This window comes from Watersipora subatra, chromosome 3, assembly GCF_963576615.1.
Source record: "Watersipora subatra chromosome 3, tzWatSuba1.1, whole genome shotgun sequence".
Classification (NCBI taxonomy): domain Eukaryota; kingdom Metazoa; phylum Bryozoa; class Gymnolaemata; order Cheilostomatida; family Watersiporidae; genus Watersipora; species Watersipora subatra.
The window spans coordinates 13,942,448-13,962,637 of record NC_088710.1 but is presented as its reverse complement, the minus strand read 5'-3'; the positions used below and the strand labels follow the sequence as shown (position 1 = coordinate 13,962,637).

Here is a 20,190-nt window from a genome sequence, read left to right as displayed (position 1 = left end):
TGCAATATTGGCCAATATTAGAAGTAAAATGCACTGATATTATTAGAATAACCAATATTATTTATATAGTAATAATAAAAAACCAATGCACAATTTTGTTTACATTTCAAAACGTCATAGCTAACAATATGCTGAAGTTGTGATATTTATATAGATTTTTAGAAAATCTGTACTACGTAGTCATTGTCCTGTAGTCATCCAAACTTATAATTAATTATTGCAATAATCTCATTAGAACCGTTAGAAAAAATATCATCGTCATGCCTTTACTTACACTGCGTTAGATTTTTAGAAAGTCTGTACTACGTAGTCATTGTTCTGTAGTCATCCAAACTTATAATTAATTATTGTAATAATCTCATAAGAAACGTTAAAAAATATCATCGTCATTTGCTTTACTTATACTGCGTTGGACATCAGTTAGAATGGGAAAGTATTCAAATGTGTCGGCAAATGAAAATGAAAAAATTGAAATCGGCAAAAATGAAACGATTTCTGTACTCCTATGTTAATTGCCAAAACCTTCGGCAATTCGACAATGCTATAGACTGGCGAAAAGTGCACGTTATTTTTTCGTGAAATGCGCAAGACTTCATCGTTCTATTATCTGTCCCTCGGCGTTTCAATTTTCGGTCTTAACTTTTATTAAACCAAGCTTTTCAAGTGTTTTGTGGCGATTTTCGTTGAATTTAATCTGTCTATTTGTGTATAATCCGATCAGATGGGTAAGTTTTAAGATAATACCGACGGTTTACAAAGACTTGGTAACATATTTAAATAGGTTTAAATGTGTTTTGTATCGTTATTATACTTTAACGACTTTACATAACGATGCTTAAATTTGTTGATGAAATTTCTTGACGAGGGTTCGTCTCATTGTTGATGAATAATTTTCGTAAGTTGTGTGCACATGCATTTATCATAAAAACTCCCACACTTCGCTCCGCTCGTTTGGTCGTGGGACAAGCAACGATATTCTTCCGATGATGAATGATGATGAAACATGATAAAGGACTACGGAATTTCAATATAGGACGACACGACACGCCTTAATATATTGCGCAATATAATCTAAATCAGAGTGGTGGAGCTAGATGCTGACTGTCAGGTCAAAGAGCAGTTGAAAGCTGTCAAACATACCTCAAAAATGTCTCAACAGTTTGTTTATTTGTGCAGAATAAATATTATAGCGTACAAGGGATTGAACAGGCTGTCGAGTGCTTGCATTTCTTCTTCCTCGGGTGAACATGCCAGTAGGCATGGAGACTTCTTGGCACTCGACACATACAGCCAAAGCTAATGAACACGTAAACTAAATATTTATTTTAAACGTTGGTAGTTGTTTTTACTAAAATATTTTGGTCATGCACTGAACGTGTTTCACTCCGTACCCACACGAAACAGCCTCAGTGATTATCGCTACATTCTTCAGCTTTCTCTGCGCTTAACACCTGTGAGTACCTGAGCACCTTTCTCCGCATTTAATACCTGTGAGTACATGAGCACGTGTGAGGGGCAGCTCGCGTCACCCCCAAAACATATCTTTTCTACCTTACACAGCAATTTATTGTCTCCAATAGAAAGATTTCATTCTCAATTCTTTTTCTTTTCCATTTCCAATTAACATCTCATCCAATAGCTAGTTATATTCTCACACCATCCTTATCCACCTCTTTCTCCACACCACCATTTGCATTTCTCACCCTCTCTCCTCTCCGCTTTTATTATTACCCGTACCCTGGCAGTCCGGTCCGTTGCGAGAGATCGTCAGGTCTATTAAGTAACTGCAAAATTATTCCTACCTGCACAAAGGCGGTTGATTGGCGCAGGTAGTAGATTGTTGATCTACTAAGCCAAAAGTTGTGGGTTCAAATCCCATTAAATTGTAATCATATTTTCCTAACAAACGGACGGTCGAAAAGAAATGGTTCTTATATTAAAGATAGCCACTGCTTCACAATCACTCACTCACCACTTTTTGGCTACTACCGCATCGCTCGCTATCTCCTTCCAGAACTTACCTGAACAAACTACCAAGGCTATAGTTGCTGCTGTTGAATACATGGTTGCGGTTGACCATCCGAAGAAACCCAGTCCTGTCACTCTCCGAGTTAATTCGACCTGTGATTTCCTCAATTTGTTGTGTCCATGCCTCATCCAGTTCACTTCCTGCGTAGCTGTCCGTTTCACTTTGACTGAAGACACCCGATGTACTCGGAATAGAACCGGCTCTCATCGAGCTCCTATAACACCCCATTGACAGCCTCTTGGCATGGAACCTCAATCAACAAGGTACAGACAACTCCGAAGATGCTCATATAAAGACCTTACGCGATTCTTACAGGAAACTGCTACTACGGAATGACAGTTGTATTTTCAGAACAATGAACGATGACTATCAAATACAATAGGCAAAAGGAAATTATTATTTCCTTATTCCCAATCTTATAATTTAATTAATCGGAATTGAAATGTCCAACAAAATATGAAGAGTTATACTTGCTAAAAGGTAAAGGTGTTGCAGTTTGTGCACATCTTTAAACTAAACATCGCGCGGTGCACACCAAACCTCACCTAGAGGAACAGCCGCTAGAGGGCAAGTGGGTCTCCACACCTAGGGACTCCCTCGCGTGTCCGACATACTGGTCAAGCATAGACACGGATCCTGCCAAACTGATGTTATCAGCCTCAACATCAACTGGTTCCAACTCACTCACACTGCATTCATGAAACTTGGCCACACCTGTTCAATGAACACATAGAATGAGGACTATGTGTGAACTTAGCGTGTACTAAAAAACTTCAATGCATCATTAAAAGAATTCCCTATCATTATCTCCTCAGTATTGTTCAGGAAGTTATCCAATCAAAAACATTAATTACCAAAAATACAATGATGATGATGATGATACAAGCCGCTAATGATTGTGCTCAGCACATTTCTTTTTGAAATAAAAAATCTGTAAATCCATAAACATAGGCCTATGTAAATATGTTACATTTCCGCGAACAACCGACATCTGACATAATTTTTACTTCAGAATTCATCAACTATAAGCATTTTTGCTCTAAAGCTATAATGTAATGATGTGACCCAACCAATCAGTGCAATACTCAAAAGCTAGCCTTAATGTGAACAGAGTCTAAAAAATCAGTGGTTGCGTTAATCAAATAGCAAAATGCGGTACATGATGGACACACTCACTTTGAAATAAAAAAAATGAAACAATGTCAGCAATTGGCCAAGGTGTGCAAGAATAGTCAATAGCCCTCTGTTCCATTTTCTAGAATGAAATGTAATCAGCTGAATATCAGATCACTTATAAAACAATGTGACTACTTTAATTGACATCTGGCCAGGTATGTTTTATGTGAGCACGTTTTTACCTTCGAATATATACTAAGACAAGTAAAGAATATAGGAGACTTAGACAGCTGTGCATGCATCGATGCATTGACATGGTTTGATAACTCCCAACATTAATACAGAAACTGTCAACATGACAAAACCAAAAAAGCAAGTGTTTCCACAAACCTTTCTCCGGTACAAGTAGCCAGCTGTAGAGATAGCCAGCAGCTATGGAGTAGTATATAACGGTAGACTTAGCCTTGTTCACTGTAGCCATTATTTGATCTATGGTTACCGGGGCGTTGTCCACTGCCCCATACATGCCGTCCCCACCGGTTTGTCTTTCTAACAGCAAGTCTACAAAAGCCCGAGTTCTGCCTCTTTCCGCAACGACGAGCGCCTCTTCATGTCGCCCCAGAGCTACAAGAACTCTCTGCAACAAGGTTTTACAGAAGTTCAGCCCAGCATCACAGTGAACTATGAATTTGGCACTAGATAATCACAAATCAATAAAAAAAGGATTCATGAACACAGTAAAGCATGGAGCAGCATAATCAGATAACGGTTCTCACCTGAAGTGCTTGATAAGAGGCCGTCTGAAGGTCAAACAACGATAGTTTATAATCACTACAGACGTGCGCCTCTCGTCGAATATTCTCAAACAGTTCCGCTGCCTTATATAGCTGGTGCTGCGCCTCGTTCAAGTCCGAGTCAGCCCAGAGTGCGAGTCCGAGTCGGTGCCTGATCTTAGCCTCATCCTCTCGCCGGCCGAGCTGTTCCGCTATCTGTAGCCCTTGCCGGAGGTACTGCGAAGATCAAAGTCTAAATTGGACACTTCAAAAACTTCCCAATTCCCATGATCTATTTTAACTTGGCTTATAATAATAGAATATTCCTGTCTGCACCTAGACTTGCCAACAAATATATCCGAGTCAAAAGGAGCAGAACTCGCGCATTATTAATAGCCAGTAGCTTATTCAGTTGCAACTCAAAGACACTTCCTGACAAGACTTGCCTGAGATTTTATAACAAGAAAACAACAAACTATGAGGGTATGTTATACCTACACTCTCTTTAGAATGTAAAAGTCACTCTAAACCAAAATTTATCTCAATGAATGTAACACAGCAGAAACCTTTCAAGTCGTAAAAGAAAACCCTTTCACACTTTACTGCCTTGCTTAAAATTACAAATTCTAGATAATTCGGTTATAAAGCCTAACAAAAAGTGGTAGGGACGCTAGTAATGCGATGCTTTATAGAGCATTTGGTGAAGGACCAAGTAGGAATGTGGGACGTACCTGACACGCCCTTTGATAGTTAGTGAGAGCGTGATGAATTCTGCCAAGACTGCTGTATGCCAGGGTCTTAGCTACTCTGTCATTCATCTCAGCAGCCAGACTCAGATGCTGCTCCTGATGACTCAGCGCTCCCTCGAAGTCACCGAGGCTTTCATATGACAGGCCAAGGTTGCCGTACGCACGGCACTGCGCTGAGAGATTGTTGCTCTCCTAAATGTCAACAAGAGTTGTGAGTCTCCCAGAGCGAGAGGGCAAAAAGTACATTAATGGAGATTACATGAGACACGTGTTGCCAAAGAATCAGACATAAATAGAAACGGACAGATAAACAAGAAGTGAGGCAAGACCTGCGCTATATGCAGATCTTTCTTGTGAAAGTCTATAGCCCGCTCGTACTCTCCCATCTGCTGGTAGACACCACCGAGGCCACAGCACGCGTCCCCTTCTCCCGTTTTGTCAGCCTGCTCCTTAGCTAGAGTGATCTGATGCTCCAAACAGGATATTGCCTGGTCAAAGTTGCCTGAGCAAAGAGCACAATAACTAAATTAGACATGGATTAATTTCCCAGTGTACTCTGGAGGAAGTAAGTTTTATACTGTGAGAAAGTTTGATAAATCAGCAGATTAAAAGGAAAACACACAAATGATGACCAATGATGCCTATGCTAGGGTATATGAAATGGGACTTGTCGTGAACTCGAAGAGAACTTGACAAGTGTGGAGGTAGGGGTGACTGCAGAGTCTTCCCTAGAGCAAAATATGGCGTTGTTTGCCTAATAGAGAGAGCAAAAGGATCGCTAAAGATACTATTCTTCGTGTCACATGAAGCCTGCAGATGGCAGTTGAACACTATGGGAAAGCTGTCAAATCCTTCCGGTTGTTACATGTGTTTACACAGCAGATGTCTTGACAAGATCACGTAAATATCTTGTACTCCAAGATTTGTTTGACAGCGACTGATAAACCAGCCGCCCAGCACAACATCATCCATAAGTAAGTCAACCGCAGTTTGGCTGCATTAGACAATTAGGCTCTATCAACACCAGCCATTGTAGAAACCATCTACGATGTCTGCTTTTTCCTAGCAGGCGACAGCTGGCACCAACTTGAACGCTTACCAGGCATTCTTAGTTGAGAGTCTAATCGATACCAGGAACACAAGAAGACCCGATTCATCAAATAATGCTGTTTCACAGCGATGCCACTACTATAAAACGTCAACAGCCTTGCCATAAGCAAAGCCCTTACAACAGATGGACATTTTTTATAAAGTAAAAACAGTCTGGCGCAGGTAAAATTACTTGGACAGTATGCACCACAGTATGCACCAGAACGTGTACTCAACTTCTCATAAGCGGCTTTACAGGACCCTTGACATAGGTAAATAGGCAAGTTGACAGACAAATAAAATGATAGAGATGGACACTACTAGGGAGACAAAGAAATAGACAGACACATGTAGTTAGTTGTCTGCTTTCCTACGCATCATTAGACTAAATTACTCGGCGACCTTCTTACTAAAGAATTCCAAACAACTACAAATCAGCAATAACATTTAAGTTTGGGTGTTAAATTACAGTGCAAAAGAACTTCTAGCAAAAGGCCTTTTATAAGGACAAACTAACTTAACTGCAGAGGAGGAGACAGTCTTGGTCATACACATACATTCAGGGTGTTTTCAGATTCCTACACATATCCTAGAGGGGTACATACGCCTGATCAAATATCAAAGAATCTCCATCGTGGAATGGGGTACATGATAAGAATTCGTTTAATCTCAGGTGCATACATAAACTTTGAGTTATCCCTACCTGCTGCTGTCAGCGATGTGTGACTAACATGTTAATTAATTACTCTGTGGACCAAAGAAATCATTTTTGGCATACATTGGACACATTTGCTATAAGGCAAGTGTTCAGTACCCATAACCTAAAAACACTAAAATATTTGCAAAGATCTCAGGACACACTTGCGCTTGACATCAACCATCCCTATGTGACTTAGTTATCATGTACCCACATGTACTAGCATGCACTCTCATGTACCCTCATGTACCATCATATACCCACACATATTCTCGTGTACCCACATGTACTAGCATGCACCCTCATGTACCCTCATGTACCATCATATACCCACACATATCCTCATGTACCCACATGTATCCTTATGCACCCTCATATACCCTCGCGCATTCTCATGCAGCCGAATAAAAAAATCTACTGTGATTCGCCTAAAATTCCCAGTAGTATGCAAATGGAAACCAAACACCTCAGTGTAGCCTAACTAGGTATGAAACTGTAAAGCATCCTTAATTTCCATTATATCTCAAGAATGGAAAAGAGCAGCGGCTACTGGGGCTTTGAGACTCACCGAGCAGGCTGTGAAGACACCCAAGCTCGCCATATGCTGAACCCTTGTGCACGCTGTCATCCAGCTCATGGGCCACAACCAGTCGCTTCTCGAAGCAGACAAGCGCTTGCTGCAGGTTACCCATCGACCTGCATATCAAACAGTGGTATTAAATGAAACCTACACAAGCTACGACTGATAGTATCAACACAGCATTCCAGTCAGCATGCTCCGCTTGCAGGCTTCATCTTTAACCCAAGCAATATTTTATTCCACTACAACTTAATAATGAGAAACTATTTTTTAAAAACATCACAAAATATATATAAAAAATTTATAAAATGTTTTCATTTCCTTTGACTCTTCTAACACTTTGGTAGGGAAAGGAGACACTTATCTAAACTAACCTGTGAGCATTGCCAAGCCCTCTGTAAGCTTTATCCTGATCAACGAGACTGCTAGTGTTTTGAGCGATGACAAGGTACTGGTCGTGACACCTGACACTCTCCTCAAAGTCTGTCAACTGCTCATAGCACTCCCCGAGATTGCCAAATGCCCTACCCTTGTCAAGCAAAGCCCTCGTGCCAACCACCTGCAGAAATTATCATATACCAGAATAAGAGAAAAAAGAAAGATATTGATGTCATAGAGCGTAGATAGCAGGAGGGACAAGTTAAAGCAGCTAATTGATAATACATATTAGATTTTTTTAAAAGCATTAACCAATCTGTGACAAATTTTACGCCTGAGTCATGACTTACACAATGACTCATGACTTACACAATGACTCATGACTTACACAATGACTCACCACTTACACAATGACTCACCACTTACACAATGACTCATGACTTACAAAATGACTCAGGACTTACACAATGACTCACCACTTACACAATGACTCATGACTTACAAAATGACTCATGACTTACACAATGACTCACCACTTACACAATGACTCATGACTAAGACAAAGACTTATGATTTATACAATAGCTCATGACTTACACAATGACTCATGACTTGGACAATGACTCATAACAAAGCCAGCATGCCACAGCAAATATAAATAAATATGTACAATGTATACTCTGTAACAATTCCCACAAAGTGAAGACACAACAAGAATAATTTATTATTTGCAAGAAAAATCTTCTTAATTCCAGGTTTTCAAGAGAACAAAAGTAAACTCCAGTAGATAATATTGCAGCAAACACCTTGTGGACAGCATAATAATATACATGTATATATTGAAGTTTATCATAAGTAGAACTAGAACCACAGTGCTCTACATAGAATGGAGCAGTATAAATTAGTAGAGAATTAGATAGAATACTCATATTGGTTAACTACTGTCAGTTTCGTGCTTGCCCAGTCATCAGGCTGTAGACTTCATAAGTTGTGATCTACAGCCTGATGACTGCGCAAGCACAAAACAATAGCTAACCAAGTTAAGTACACTATCTAATTTTCTACTAAAAAAATTGTTTCCTCACCCCGGTTAACCCGTATGGGTGGTAATTTCTGCTCTAACTCGGGTCTCCTACTAGAAACCTGGAAGTTCGAGCACTCGCCTCAAGAACTTAGCTGTTCCCAATAGCGCAATTTTCTGCAACTCACTTGAGTTTATTGCTGCCGGTATTTGGGCAAGCCACATTTTGTGCGCAGGTGTTACTGCGCCCAGCGCCCCAATGACTACTGGAATTACAGTTCTTACATCTCAGCATTTTTTCAATCTCTTCTCCAAGAGGGAGATATTTCTCCACTTTTTCTTCACATATATATATATAAATACTGTATATATAAATACATATATATATAAATATATTTATATATAGATACATATATATATATATAAATATATTTATATATATATTATATATAATAGCCTTTTACTATTGTTTTATAAATGTATACTAAAGTCAGATATTAAAATGAGTTATTAAAATATAAACGTAACCAAGCGTATAAGCGTATAAACGGAAAGAAGCAGCCAATGAAATGCGAGCTCTCACTTGTTCCAGCATAGCTAGCTGCTGCTCGAACAGACCGATTGCCTCCTCGTACTGCCCCGTGTTTATTTTGGTAATACCGAGGTTTCCGCATGCTTGTGCCTCGATGCTAGAATCCTTCACCTCTCTAGCTCTCTCCAGCTGCTCCTCATAGCACTGGTGAATGACACAACAACAGATCAGAGGTATATATCACGTGAGGTCAACGTTGAGAAGTAGTCAGGGTCCCTAGTACATGAGTAAAGGTAAGTTAGAGGGCCAGTAAATAAAGAGCCCGCTGACACCGCATTCCTCAACAATAGGAATTTACGAGGAACTTAGCTGCCATAATCCTAACTCCAGCCAACCGCAACACCTTAGCCTAAGTACAACGCAGTCTCTTCAAGTACATGAAAACAAACACACTCTGAAACAGAGTTTTCTTTATTCTCTATTTCTTTACAAATAAAGAATAAAAAAGTTTAGCATTGATTAAGGATGACAAAAATGAAGCAACATCAAAATACGAGCGCTAAAACAAGATAAAATTATAAATAATCAATGGCATTATTTATTAACTCTGACTGTCCAATTAGTTCATTTACTGGCACATAAATATTTGGTAAAACCTAATACTTGCCAAAGGCGCATAAAAGCTGTCATGACCTTTGAACCAAAATGGCTATAAAAATATTCTGACACCAAATCAATCAGCATAAAATTATACATCAGGTTGTGTTGTAAAACAAGTCTACAAATGTGTAGCAGAATAAGCTTGAACTCTTGTTCAGTTTCTCTCTCTACTGCCATGAGTGAGACTTGAGCATGCTGAGAGTTACGGCATTGTTATTATTATTACTGTTATTATAAATAGTCAATATCACTAGTATTATTAATAAATAAAGAACCAAGAATAAATAAAGAATAAATATCATATAAATAAGAAATGAAAACTATATAAAGAATAAATATTATAAAAATAAGAAGTCTATAATTGATTTACAATTTGTGAAACATCGGTAGCTGTAATGTGTCTGACACAACTGGCAATCGCGAAGGAGAAATTCCGATAAAATTTCAACTGTTTTGCAAAGTGAAACTCAACTCAGCGTTGATTGTAAACATGTTTTTTATTGGCTCAACGTAACCAGCCAATAGTTTCTTTTCATTTAAGATCAGACACAGTAGGATAATGGACTAACTAGTCCCTAAACAGAAAAGTTTTTTACTAAGCCAACTATAGCTGCACCACAGTGGCTCATGACCTTACGCAAACGTTGCGCCAATCATGACAACTAAACTTGAGCGTATATTTTCATCTAGAACCTGGTAAATAGCAAAAGATTTGCTGTCCACCATACCGAGTCCATGAATAGTAACATGTAAAATAACTACCTTGTATCCTTGTATGTAGTTTCCTAGTGAGACGTGGACATTGCCAAGGTTACCATGAGCTTTACATTCTCCTCTCAGATCGTTCAGCTCCTGCCTTAGATTTAACTCTTGCGTGTGGAAGCCTAGGGCTTTGTCGTACTCCCCTGTGATTCTATGGGCGATACCTAAGGCTCCATAGGCAGCTGCCTCAAGGGATTGATCATTAGCCTAAAGTGATCAAAGTGCAATTAGCTTATACATGTATAACAGATATATGTAGCAATTCAAGGGATGTAGGAAAACCAGTAATAATCATAGAAAACCAGTAATGACCGGCTTAACCTAACTGATGGCAAATTGTAAAATCGTCTGCCCACTAGTAATCATTGTTACTAAACATGGTAGACAGAAATAGTGGGGAGTATGTTTAAGGTTGAACCCTAGTAGATGCATAGATATGCACAACACTATTGGTTTGTGAAAAGCAAGCTTTTTCTTCCAAATGTTATTCAAAGAATGGAGAGATCTTGTCTGGAAAAAATGCATAAGGTAATCATTAAAGATCTTAATTGCTACAGTTTAAGGTCTGCTTAGTATATTAAAATATGATTTTAAGATATTTTAATGCTTAATAAAATATAATTTTAAGATATTTTAATGCAAAACTAAGGATGTGAAATAGTGATAACTACCAATAAACATAAAAATCTCACTCTTTACTTTTTGAACTCTCGACTCTATTTAGTTTCTAGTATGACAAGAAACTAGAATTTACGAAATTTGGTTAAATTCTTTGACTCTATAGAAACCAGCCTACAATTGTGTTTTTGAATAAATAGCGGCATATTCAAAGGACATTTTTCAAGTACAGAAATGCAGAGACTGGCTGGCAAGAACTTCTTGGTGAGGGAGAGAATTAAACCAACCTGTTTTGCAAGTTTGAGCTGCTGATTGTAAAGAACGACAGCCTGCGCCATATTATGCATGTTGATAAGAATATCGCCGATGTTGCCCATGGCCCTAAACTTGCCCGGAATGTTCTTTATAGAATGAGTGATCTGGAGAAAGTTGTATTGATACTCGAGGGCCTGTGAGTACTGCCCGAGAGATTTATAGGCGAGTCCGAGATTGCAATACGCCCGTGCCATTGTCAACTGGTCTTTGAGATCCTTAGCTAAAGCAAGGTCTTGTTCGTAATACCGAATGGCCTCGCGATAACTGCCAAGTGAGTAGTGTGCGAATCCAAGGCAGTGGCACGCTCGTGCTTCCCCCTCAGCGTCTGTAAGTTCCTGGCTCAACTGTAAGGAATATATATAATTTGACTATACCTTATATACAATATAATATACCTACACAGCGCAATATATACAATATGGTATCTTGACATACAAGTGCTCCAGCATACAACAAATTTGAGGTATGAGATAAACTTTCCGTGCAAAATTTTTGCCTTGAGATATGAGCATGCGAGATGGTTCTCGATACAGCTGCTAAGTGGCTGAGTATGCGCGACAGCATCGCTCGGTCTATCTCTTCGGATCAGTTTGAAAAAGTTTTAAAAGGAGCGGCTAAAAGGTGAACGTGAAAGCGAGTCAAAAGAGCAAAGTTGGAAGAAAAGTAAAAAGCTGAAAATGAAAACAAAGTTGAAATTAAGTTTTGTGTAGCGTAAGATTACAAATTTTTTAAGGGTGTGTATAGTAGCTAAATTCATTTCAGTTAAATTTAAAGTTTACGTTGTGTTACATAGTTTCACAAAGTGTCACATACTGAACAAACTGCCTCTCACACTGTCTGTCTCAAAGGTAAGAACGCCATACAGTACTGTACATAATAATGTTACATTTTATTGCAGGTCATAACCACTAAATAGGTATTTGTTACTTGAATTAGCACAATTAAAACATGTTTTTTCATCATAATATCCTGTTTTAGGTGGTTATTTTAGAGTGTGGGAACAAATTAATTTGTATTTAGTTATTTTCTGAGAGAATTAACACATGAGCTCTGTGTCGGAACACATCAAGCTCATATGTTGAGGTATGGCTGTATATGTAAACAGTACAATATATACAATATAATATATCTAAACAGTACAATATAGGCTATACAATATAATACATTAATAAAGTGCCACTAATAAAATAGACAACAGATAAAAGAGCCAAGAGAAAACTCAAATTAATGTCTCCGCATATCATAAGTACACTCAGTACATTTACATAGTTTGAGATGAGCATCACAGGTATTACATAAGAGTTGTACAGGTGATAACAATCCCAAAGTTGTGAAGACAGCAACATGTCTGAAGTGATTTAAACATCACCTCGCCTTCCTGTTACCAGTTTTGTTCGCTGCATACCCCCATCACAACAGACTGTAGTGAAAACATTACAACACTCCTCACTCTACCTGTAGGTATTGCATGTAGAAAGGTATAGCCTGTGTAAACTCTCCTCTCACACTGTAGTAGTTGCCGACATTGCTCAAAGCCCGAGCTTCGCTAGCAATATCTTTAAGATCTCGGGCTATGTTTAGATGAGCATTGTAGTGATGTAGCGCCTGCTCAAACATGCCCAGTGCTTGGTAGGCGACAGCTAGGTTACCATGTGTTGAAGCTTCAGAGTGGCGGTCACTCACCTACACAGGGGAGATAATTACAAGTTGGATATACAGAGGGAGAGACAATATTGATAGTATCAGTTATATCGTTTACTTATATTTAGAGGTTAACTGATAACATTTTTAAATCATATTTATTTATAACAATATAATCATGACATATGAGGATTTTTATCAATGATTTTGGTTTTAGCGAAACAAGAAACCAGTTTTGGAGACCAATGTACTTGCGAGGCAAGATTTTGCCTGTGACGTAAGGAGGTCATTTGTTTCAGCAAAACATAGACATATGAATTACCAATGCAGCAAACTAGCTGATACATGAACTCTAGACATTAGCAATAGAGTTGTAAAGTACATTTCACCAACATGAGAAATTCATCACAATATCAAGACAAAATTTCTTCTTGTCTATTATAACTTGAGGTGTTTATAACTTAATTATTTTATAACAGTTTAAAATAAAAGCGCAGCATTGCAAAAGGTGCCATGACCAGCCGTTAGGTTCATGACAATCTGAAATGCAAATGCAACAAACATTACTAAAACCTAAATTGTTTATAGTGACAACAGTAGTTGCCAATGCAAGTTGTAAATAGGCTCAGAGACTCCCTGACATTCACTCTATTGACAACAGTAAGTGTGAATGCAAGTTGCGAATAGGCTCAGAGATTCCCTGACATTCACTCCATACAAAGATATATTTTAACTGCACAGGTAGAACCACAAATGAATAAAGTATTACTGAAGTTATTGTCACCCTAACTAACGATCTAACAACTGGTGAGCAGTCTAGAACCCAGCCTAAATCTGAGCTAAAAGAAATGGTAGATGATAAAAACACTGCAAGTTCTACCAGAACATATTTGATTGAGTGTCAAAGACGTTTGAAGAACCATGGCAATGGTTCTGATAGTTATTAGAAAATATGCAGCTATCTTTTTATTTTATCTAATAGTGTTGGAATATTTTTTAAAGCTTGGATCTACGATAAAGCGGATATGTTCCTACTATAGAAGGTTTGTAGCAAAATTTATACATATAATATTATTTATATGTTTATAATATATTACATTTATATTGTTTATTTATATTGTTTATATTGTTTATTTATATTATTTATTTATATTATTTATAATATAATATTATTTAAAAGTTATACTAAAATTCACAACTTAAGCAAGACTGTACAAGTTCTGCTTAAATTGTGAGTTTTAGTATAACTTTTAATTAGGAAACACCATTTTAGAGGATACAACAGTATGATGATATTTTACATAAAAATCACAAAGCTGCACTTAAGCATCCAGTGAGTTATCTCTTCAATGACGGCCATTAGCCATAACAAGACAAACAAGTTGGATGACTTGGATAAGTGTTAATACCACATCCATGTGTAATTTAGTATGACTGGATCTATTAGAAACATTTAATAACGTAAAGTTCTATGGATAAACCAATTATTTAGGATTACTGAGCTACTCATTAGGTGGCAGTATTTCTTCAGCGCAAAATTCTAGAAAATTCCAAATAAAAACAGAAAGGTGACATGCAAAACACCTGCACAGTGATCAAAACACTTTCGATATTTTAAATCTTGTGCAGCCCCAAGAAGTAACCAATCAGCGCAAAGGATATATATCTAAACCTCGATCATTGCTCATGTCACTCAACCCAATAAGCTTGATAGAATGATTTCACAAACGCTGCCCAGTGCAAACAACTTGGTGTAAAAACGCTGCGCTGCAGAGAAAGTTTCTATAGATAGCGGTCTATGTAAACAAACTATCAGGTTTAACTCAATATAAATCACTTACAGTCAGACTATAGAATCAATAGATTCACACCAAGAAGCATACCCTAGGAATGTGTTTACAAGAGCAATTATCCACTAATTAGCCATGAACTCTATTAATTCATGGACTCCTTCTGACCAGTTGTGGCGAGTGACTGCTCGAATAGCAAATAGATAATTAAAACAAAAAATAAACCCACAAGTACATGAGACACCTGCTCCTGTGACGACATGCACCGTGCTATAAGGGGTCATGTTATATCTATCCCAAGAATCATCACAACTGTAGCTAAGACTGGAACACATTCCCCTCCATCACAAGGAGTTATGCTCCCATTCATCTAAACCATCTCTTATTGACAACAATCAGAAAAATTTGATTCGATGATAAAGCCCATGAGCATAACTGCAGCAGGTGTCATTAACGCCCTCACAGACTTTCAGCGCAGCAGGTGCCACCAACCCCGCACAGACAACTGCAGCGTGTGTCACAAAGCCCCGATGCGAAGATAGCACTTTTCCATTGGAGGCGAAGACCAATTAAAAAATGCAGAACCTTGGCGGGTAACCATAAATAGCTGAATTTTAGACCCAAATACAAATTGATTGCAAGGATGCTTATTTTAACTACGAGGAACATGACGAATAATATGCCCTTTAAACCGTCTACAGTATGTCAACCATCTGCAAATTACTTTAGTCATCCGAGGAGGTCGGATATCACGTAAATAAAACATGCATGGCATCGCAGAGGCTCTCACACATTTTACTTGACAAATGATACCCTCACAGCTATTCAGTAAAAACAGCAAGAGAGATATTTAACCAACGATTCACAGTCAGGCTTACCTCTTTTGATATCGCTAGCTCCTGTTTATGAAACTTGATTGCTTGATCATGCTGGGAGAGGGCGCTGTACGCATTGCCTATATTACCATATGCCCTACCCTGACTAGTCCGATCGCCCAAGTTCTTAGCAATACTCAGATGTTTTTTGTGTAGTTTGAGGGCCGCCTCGTATTCCCCCAACTGATGATAGACTATTCCAATGTTCGAGCAAGCTCTGCTCTCAGCCGCTTTATCCTTTGTCTGTAGTGCATTGTCCAGCTGTTTCTCATGGTATACTCTAGCCTTATTTAAGTTGTTCATAGCGCGGGCGGCGTGCCCTAATCCAGCATACGCCCGAGCCTCGAGTGTTTTGTCCGCGAGATCCTGGGAGACTTGCAAAACTTTGAGGTGGTAGCCGATGGCCTTGTCGTAGCCGCGGCTGTAATGATGTGCGCTTCCGAGATTGCTGAGAGCCCGTGCCTCCTCCATCTTGTTTCCGGACTCTCGTGCAATTTTTAAATGTTCGTTGTGACATTCAAGAGCATTGCCAAAGTCGCCCATGGCTGTGTAGACGGCCCCGACATTACCTGCCAAACAGGGGATAATGTCACATTATCGTCATGGTTACAACTACTGTTGAGAAAACAAAGAAAGTAAGCCCTATCCAGAAATTACATAACATGGAAAAAATGGTATGCATAATGATACACATCAGCGCAGCTGCAAATAAAATTGAACATCTTGCTACATTCACTGCCAATAGTATTATTTAAAATTCGAACTAGACACTGGACAAAACAATCCACTCAAAAAATGCATGCTACAGAAAAATTTTCATGAGATACACACTGATCTCTTTAGTATAACCCTCCAAAACTTACCAATTTCTCGCGCTTCCCAGAGCTTATCCGCCGACTGTTTCACGATGAGCACGCATTGCTTATGGCTGGCCAGAGCGTTGGGATAATCTCCTATCGCCGTGTAGACATGTCCTAGGTTGCTCAGCGCAGTCGCTGTCGTTGTACGTAGCTTCTGTTTCATGGCCAATTTTAGTTGGCAGCGGTGGTTTTTTAAGGCCTCCCCGTAATTTCCTCGAGAAAAATAAGCTGATCCAAGGTTACCGTGAGCACGGCAAACTCCCTCCTGGTCATCTGTCAATTTAGAAGCATTAATAAACCGACAGCTGCTAACACAAAGTTGGTAGTTCAGTCAATGACAAGTCAGATACGTATAACATCACTCCGATACAAAGCAGTGCACTGACATTATATGCCCATCAGCTGGTTTCATTGACACTAGACATTGCTAAGTACATTACCAAAACAAGAACCTTCCTCCAATGACAGAAATATTGATGCAGATACAATAGAGCTTGTCTAGATGCACGACTGACGTGCGGAGAAACTGCATTCCACATCCAGTTCAGTACGATAAGTGATGCCAATGGGTGATGCCAATGGGTGATTAATGACAGTGATCAACTACGTGACATCACAGCCACAAAGCAGCCCCCTTCTAATATTACCCATCCTTTCATTAAAACTGTTCCACACACGTTTACTCCGTCTCCAGGAAAAGTAGGATATGAACAGACAGATAGACAAGGTACAAGTTCACACCAACACCACCCACAATACATGAAAAGTAAACAAGTAGAAAAGCCCCTCTATGGGTACATATCTCCACCCCTATGATTATGTTGACAAATGCGCATTTGCCTAAGGAGTAGATCAGAGTGAAGTTAAGCCAGTAGACAGCCTGCGTTGGGGCGTTTATATATAACCCCAGCCTCGTTATAGAAACTCTGCAATTCTCAATGTTTTGATGTGATAAACCTCATTACTTTCAAATAGCCTAGAAATGTTGGTTAGTTTAATCAAACAACAAGCGATGATCAATTCACCTTCTTTTATAGTAATTCTGGGCACGAACAAACAAGCCATGGTTACACCTTCCAGAGAGAAGCTCAAGCACTGGGTGAAGAGAGCGAGAAGAGTGCATGACCATATATATTATTATACAGCTAATTTCATATGTTAACACTCGTGGTGTGGGAACCTCTTTCAATATACAGAGAGACCACTTGCTCACGTTCAGCCAATTCAACACATGAATATTTAGAACAGAGGCAGCAATAAAACTGCTATTAGAGTTTATAGACTTGAAGAATTGGTTTTATTCATAACCAAAAAAAGTAAGGATTCTGTAAGACCTGAAGCTTCAATCTTTACTATAAAAGGCGACATGTCTGTCCTCCTGTCTTTCCAAAGGCAAGGTTAAATGTTAGGATAAAAGGCTGCTGTCAACAGTACAACTCATGACATTCGTATAGCATAACATCCATACCAATCAACCGCCTTCCAGTCATTTAGAATAATTGTGCACATACTTATTCTATGTGCTTTATAGGCACACCTGATCATCTCTCACAGCACACTAGACAGCCTGCGTACTAGTGAACATGAGATCAGCAAAAACATTTGCGCGTTTTCTTTTAAATATCATACAAGTATTCACAGCCATCTAGTCTAATGACATGGGATTAGATTTACTGACAAGTTTGGGGAGACATTCGCTAACTTTAGACAACTTCGAGCTTGCTGCACAGGAAAGGCTGTGTACCATAAAAACAACCCGCTTAATAAAAAAACATTTAGATCAACAATTATTTCTCTGTAATATTATTCATTTTAAATGCTAAAGAATAAAATACCTCAAAAAAATTTTTTTTGTTTCTGGAATTATTTTAAATTAGAATTGCTTTTGTAAGTGAAGTTTCAGAGAACTAAAATCCATTAACATTTAATTTAACCTTTTTGAGCTAAAAACTGCTGCCTTATAGCATACAAATGTTATCCAAATTGAAATCTTGCCAGTCTTAAATTTTTGCATAGACTCGTTAAAAACTATTCCTACACGTAGTCTAAACTCAACTCAGTTTTGGAATTCACTTTTTATGCTTCTATGATTATTACAAGAGACATTTGCAACAATAGTTGATGAAGTACACTTAAACTCTTGCAGGATTTTCATATACATGCATCAAGCATTAAAATGTATCACACTAGTTTATGTAATTATTTCTTCCTAGCCAAAACAGCCTATCACAAACTAACAAATGTTTTGTGTTCAGAAAGACTCCTTTCAAACGAAACATTAAAAAATGTGAAATAAAAATTAACTAAATCAGTTAATATGCTCTAAGTCGAGCACTTTTATAGACCAGAAAAACACTTGCCATGATATTGCATCTCTTATTTGACTGAGTTCAGAGCACAAGTTTTATTCTAATAGTAATCTCTTTATGTGAATAAAGAGGGAACTGGTAACATTGAGACTTATTCTGATAATTGATACTCAAAAATATTAAACTGTCAGATAAACAATATAAACAAATAATAAAACATATAATATTAAACATATTTGTTTAATATAAACAAATACATTATCCCCAAACAAGCTGATCATGTACTTCTAACTATAAAAACTTAAATACATACTAATGAAGTATACTAGTCTTTCTTCTAGTAGGTCTACTTGCTATTGCAAGTATGAAAGGAGCGTTATTAAAAAACTTCCTTACTCGAAAAAAGACAACATAAAGAATGAGATAGTTATTTTTAGAATAAGACCTTTAGTTAAAATTTTACATAAAATCTATAGTTTGATAGAATTGTGATTCTGCCTTTACAAGGTTTTAGTAGCCGAATCAAAGAAGCATTTGTAGGGATGCAAACAGCTCAATTTTCTATGTCAGCCAAATCACAGAAATTTAGAAAAATCGAAGTCAATATTGAAGATGAATTCCAAAGCGTTTCCCGCATAACTTTACCCTGATAATAGAGGCTCATAGAAATCAGGCAAATGATCGAGTTTTTTTAGAAAAAATCTTTTATTCTTTAGCAAAGCAAAACTCACAACGACAAAGTTTTTCAAGCCGCAATGTCTCGCAATTGCACATATTAATGCTTGAGATTTGGGAATTTAATCTCAAAAATAGAGATAGAAAAAAATTGGTATAATTGTCATCTACCTGCACCAGATGACCACCAATTCAGCAATCGACCTGCACCAGACGACCACCAATTCAGCATACTGTTTTAATAAACTTTAATGTATCACATTCAAATATTTCTTGGGTGTTAAACCAATATTATATAGTTTTGTAATATTATAAGTGTGCATCATTTATGGATTCCTACATGATCCAAGACACCGTTTCGCATTTTCACACACTTAGTATAAAAACTTCCGAACATAAAATCAGAAACATTTTGTATTATTGAAGAAGACTTCACTGTGTCCAGACATGAGCTTATGGCTAACAGAAGTGGCCCAGCAGGTGCATCGGGATACTAAGAAAAGGTGGTTTGAGTTTCAAGAAAGCGACTCAATGGAAATGATGATGATATTGCAAGGTTAAAAGAGAAGAGAGTGGGTTAAGTGGGCAGACGAGATTACTCTGGGGCGCATGTGATACGCATATCATACGGCTATACCAACAACTAAGTACACACCATAACATACTTCATTGAGCAGACAGGGTGATTACCCTTAACATATACAAAAGAATAGAAACTCAA

General features: G+C 38.1%; 1 protein-coding gene across 1 annotated transcript in view; it reads right to left on the bottom strand.

Annotated features, from left to right (window-relative positions):
- The window catches only part of LOC137390367 (tetratricopeptide repeat protein 28-like), a 59,203-nt gene that overhangs the window by 14,161 nt on the left and 24,852 nt on the right, over window positions 1-20,190 (bottom strand). Inside the window, exons 6-19 of the mRNA XM_068076699.1 lie at window positions 16,489-16,758; window positions 15,629-16,194; window positions 12,775-13,002; window positions 11,292-11,663; window positions 10,387-10,593; window positions 9,016-9,168; window positions 7,408-7,592; window positions 7,022-7,149; window positions 4,997-5,169; window positions 4,650-4,859; window positions 3,922-4,155; window positions 3,536-3,782; window positions 2,575-2,743; window positions 2,022-2,243 (exon numbers count right to left, since the gene is read on the bottom strand). Of these exons, the coding sequence (XP_067932800.1) occupies window positions 2,022-2,243; window positions 2,575-2,743; window positions 3,536-3,782; window positions 3,922-4,155; window positions 4,650-4,859; window positions 4,997-5,169; window positions 7,022-7,149; window positions 7,408-7,592; window positions 9,016-9,168; window positions 10,387-10,593; window positions 11,292-11,663; window positions 12,775-13,002; window positions 15,629-16,194; window positions 16,489-16,758 (3,364 nt within the window). The remainder of the gene's footprint in view (window positions 1-2,021; window positions 2,244-2,574; window positions 2,744-3,535; window positions 3,783-3,921; window positions 4,156-4,649; window positions 4,860-4,996; window positions 5,170-7,021; window positions 7,150-7,407; window positions 7,593-9,015; window positions 9,169-10,386; window positions 10,594-11,291; window positions 11,664-12,774; window positions 13,003-15,628; window positions 16,195-16,488; window positions 16,759-20,190) is intronic.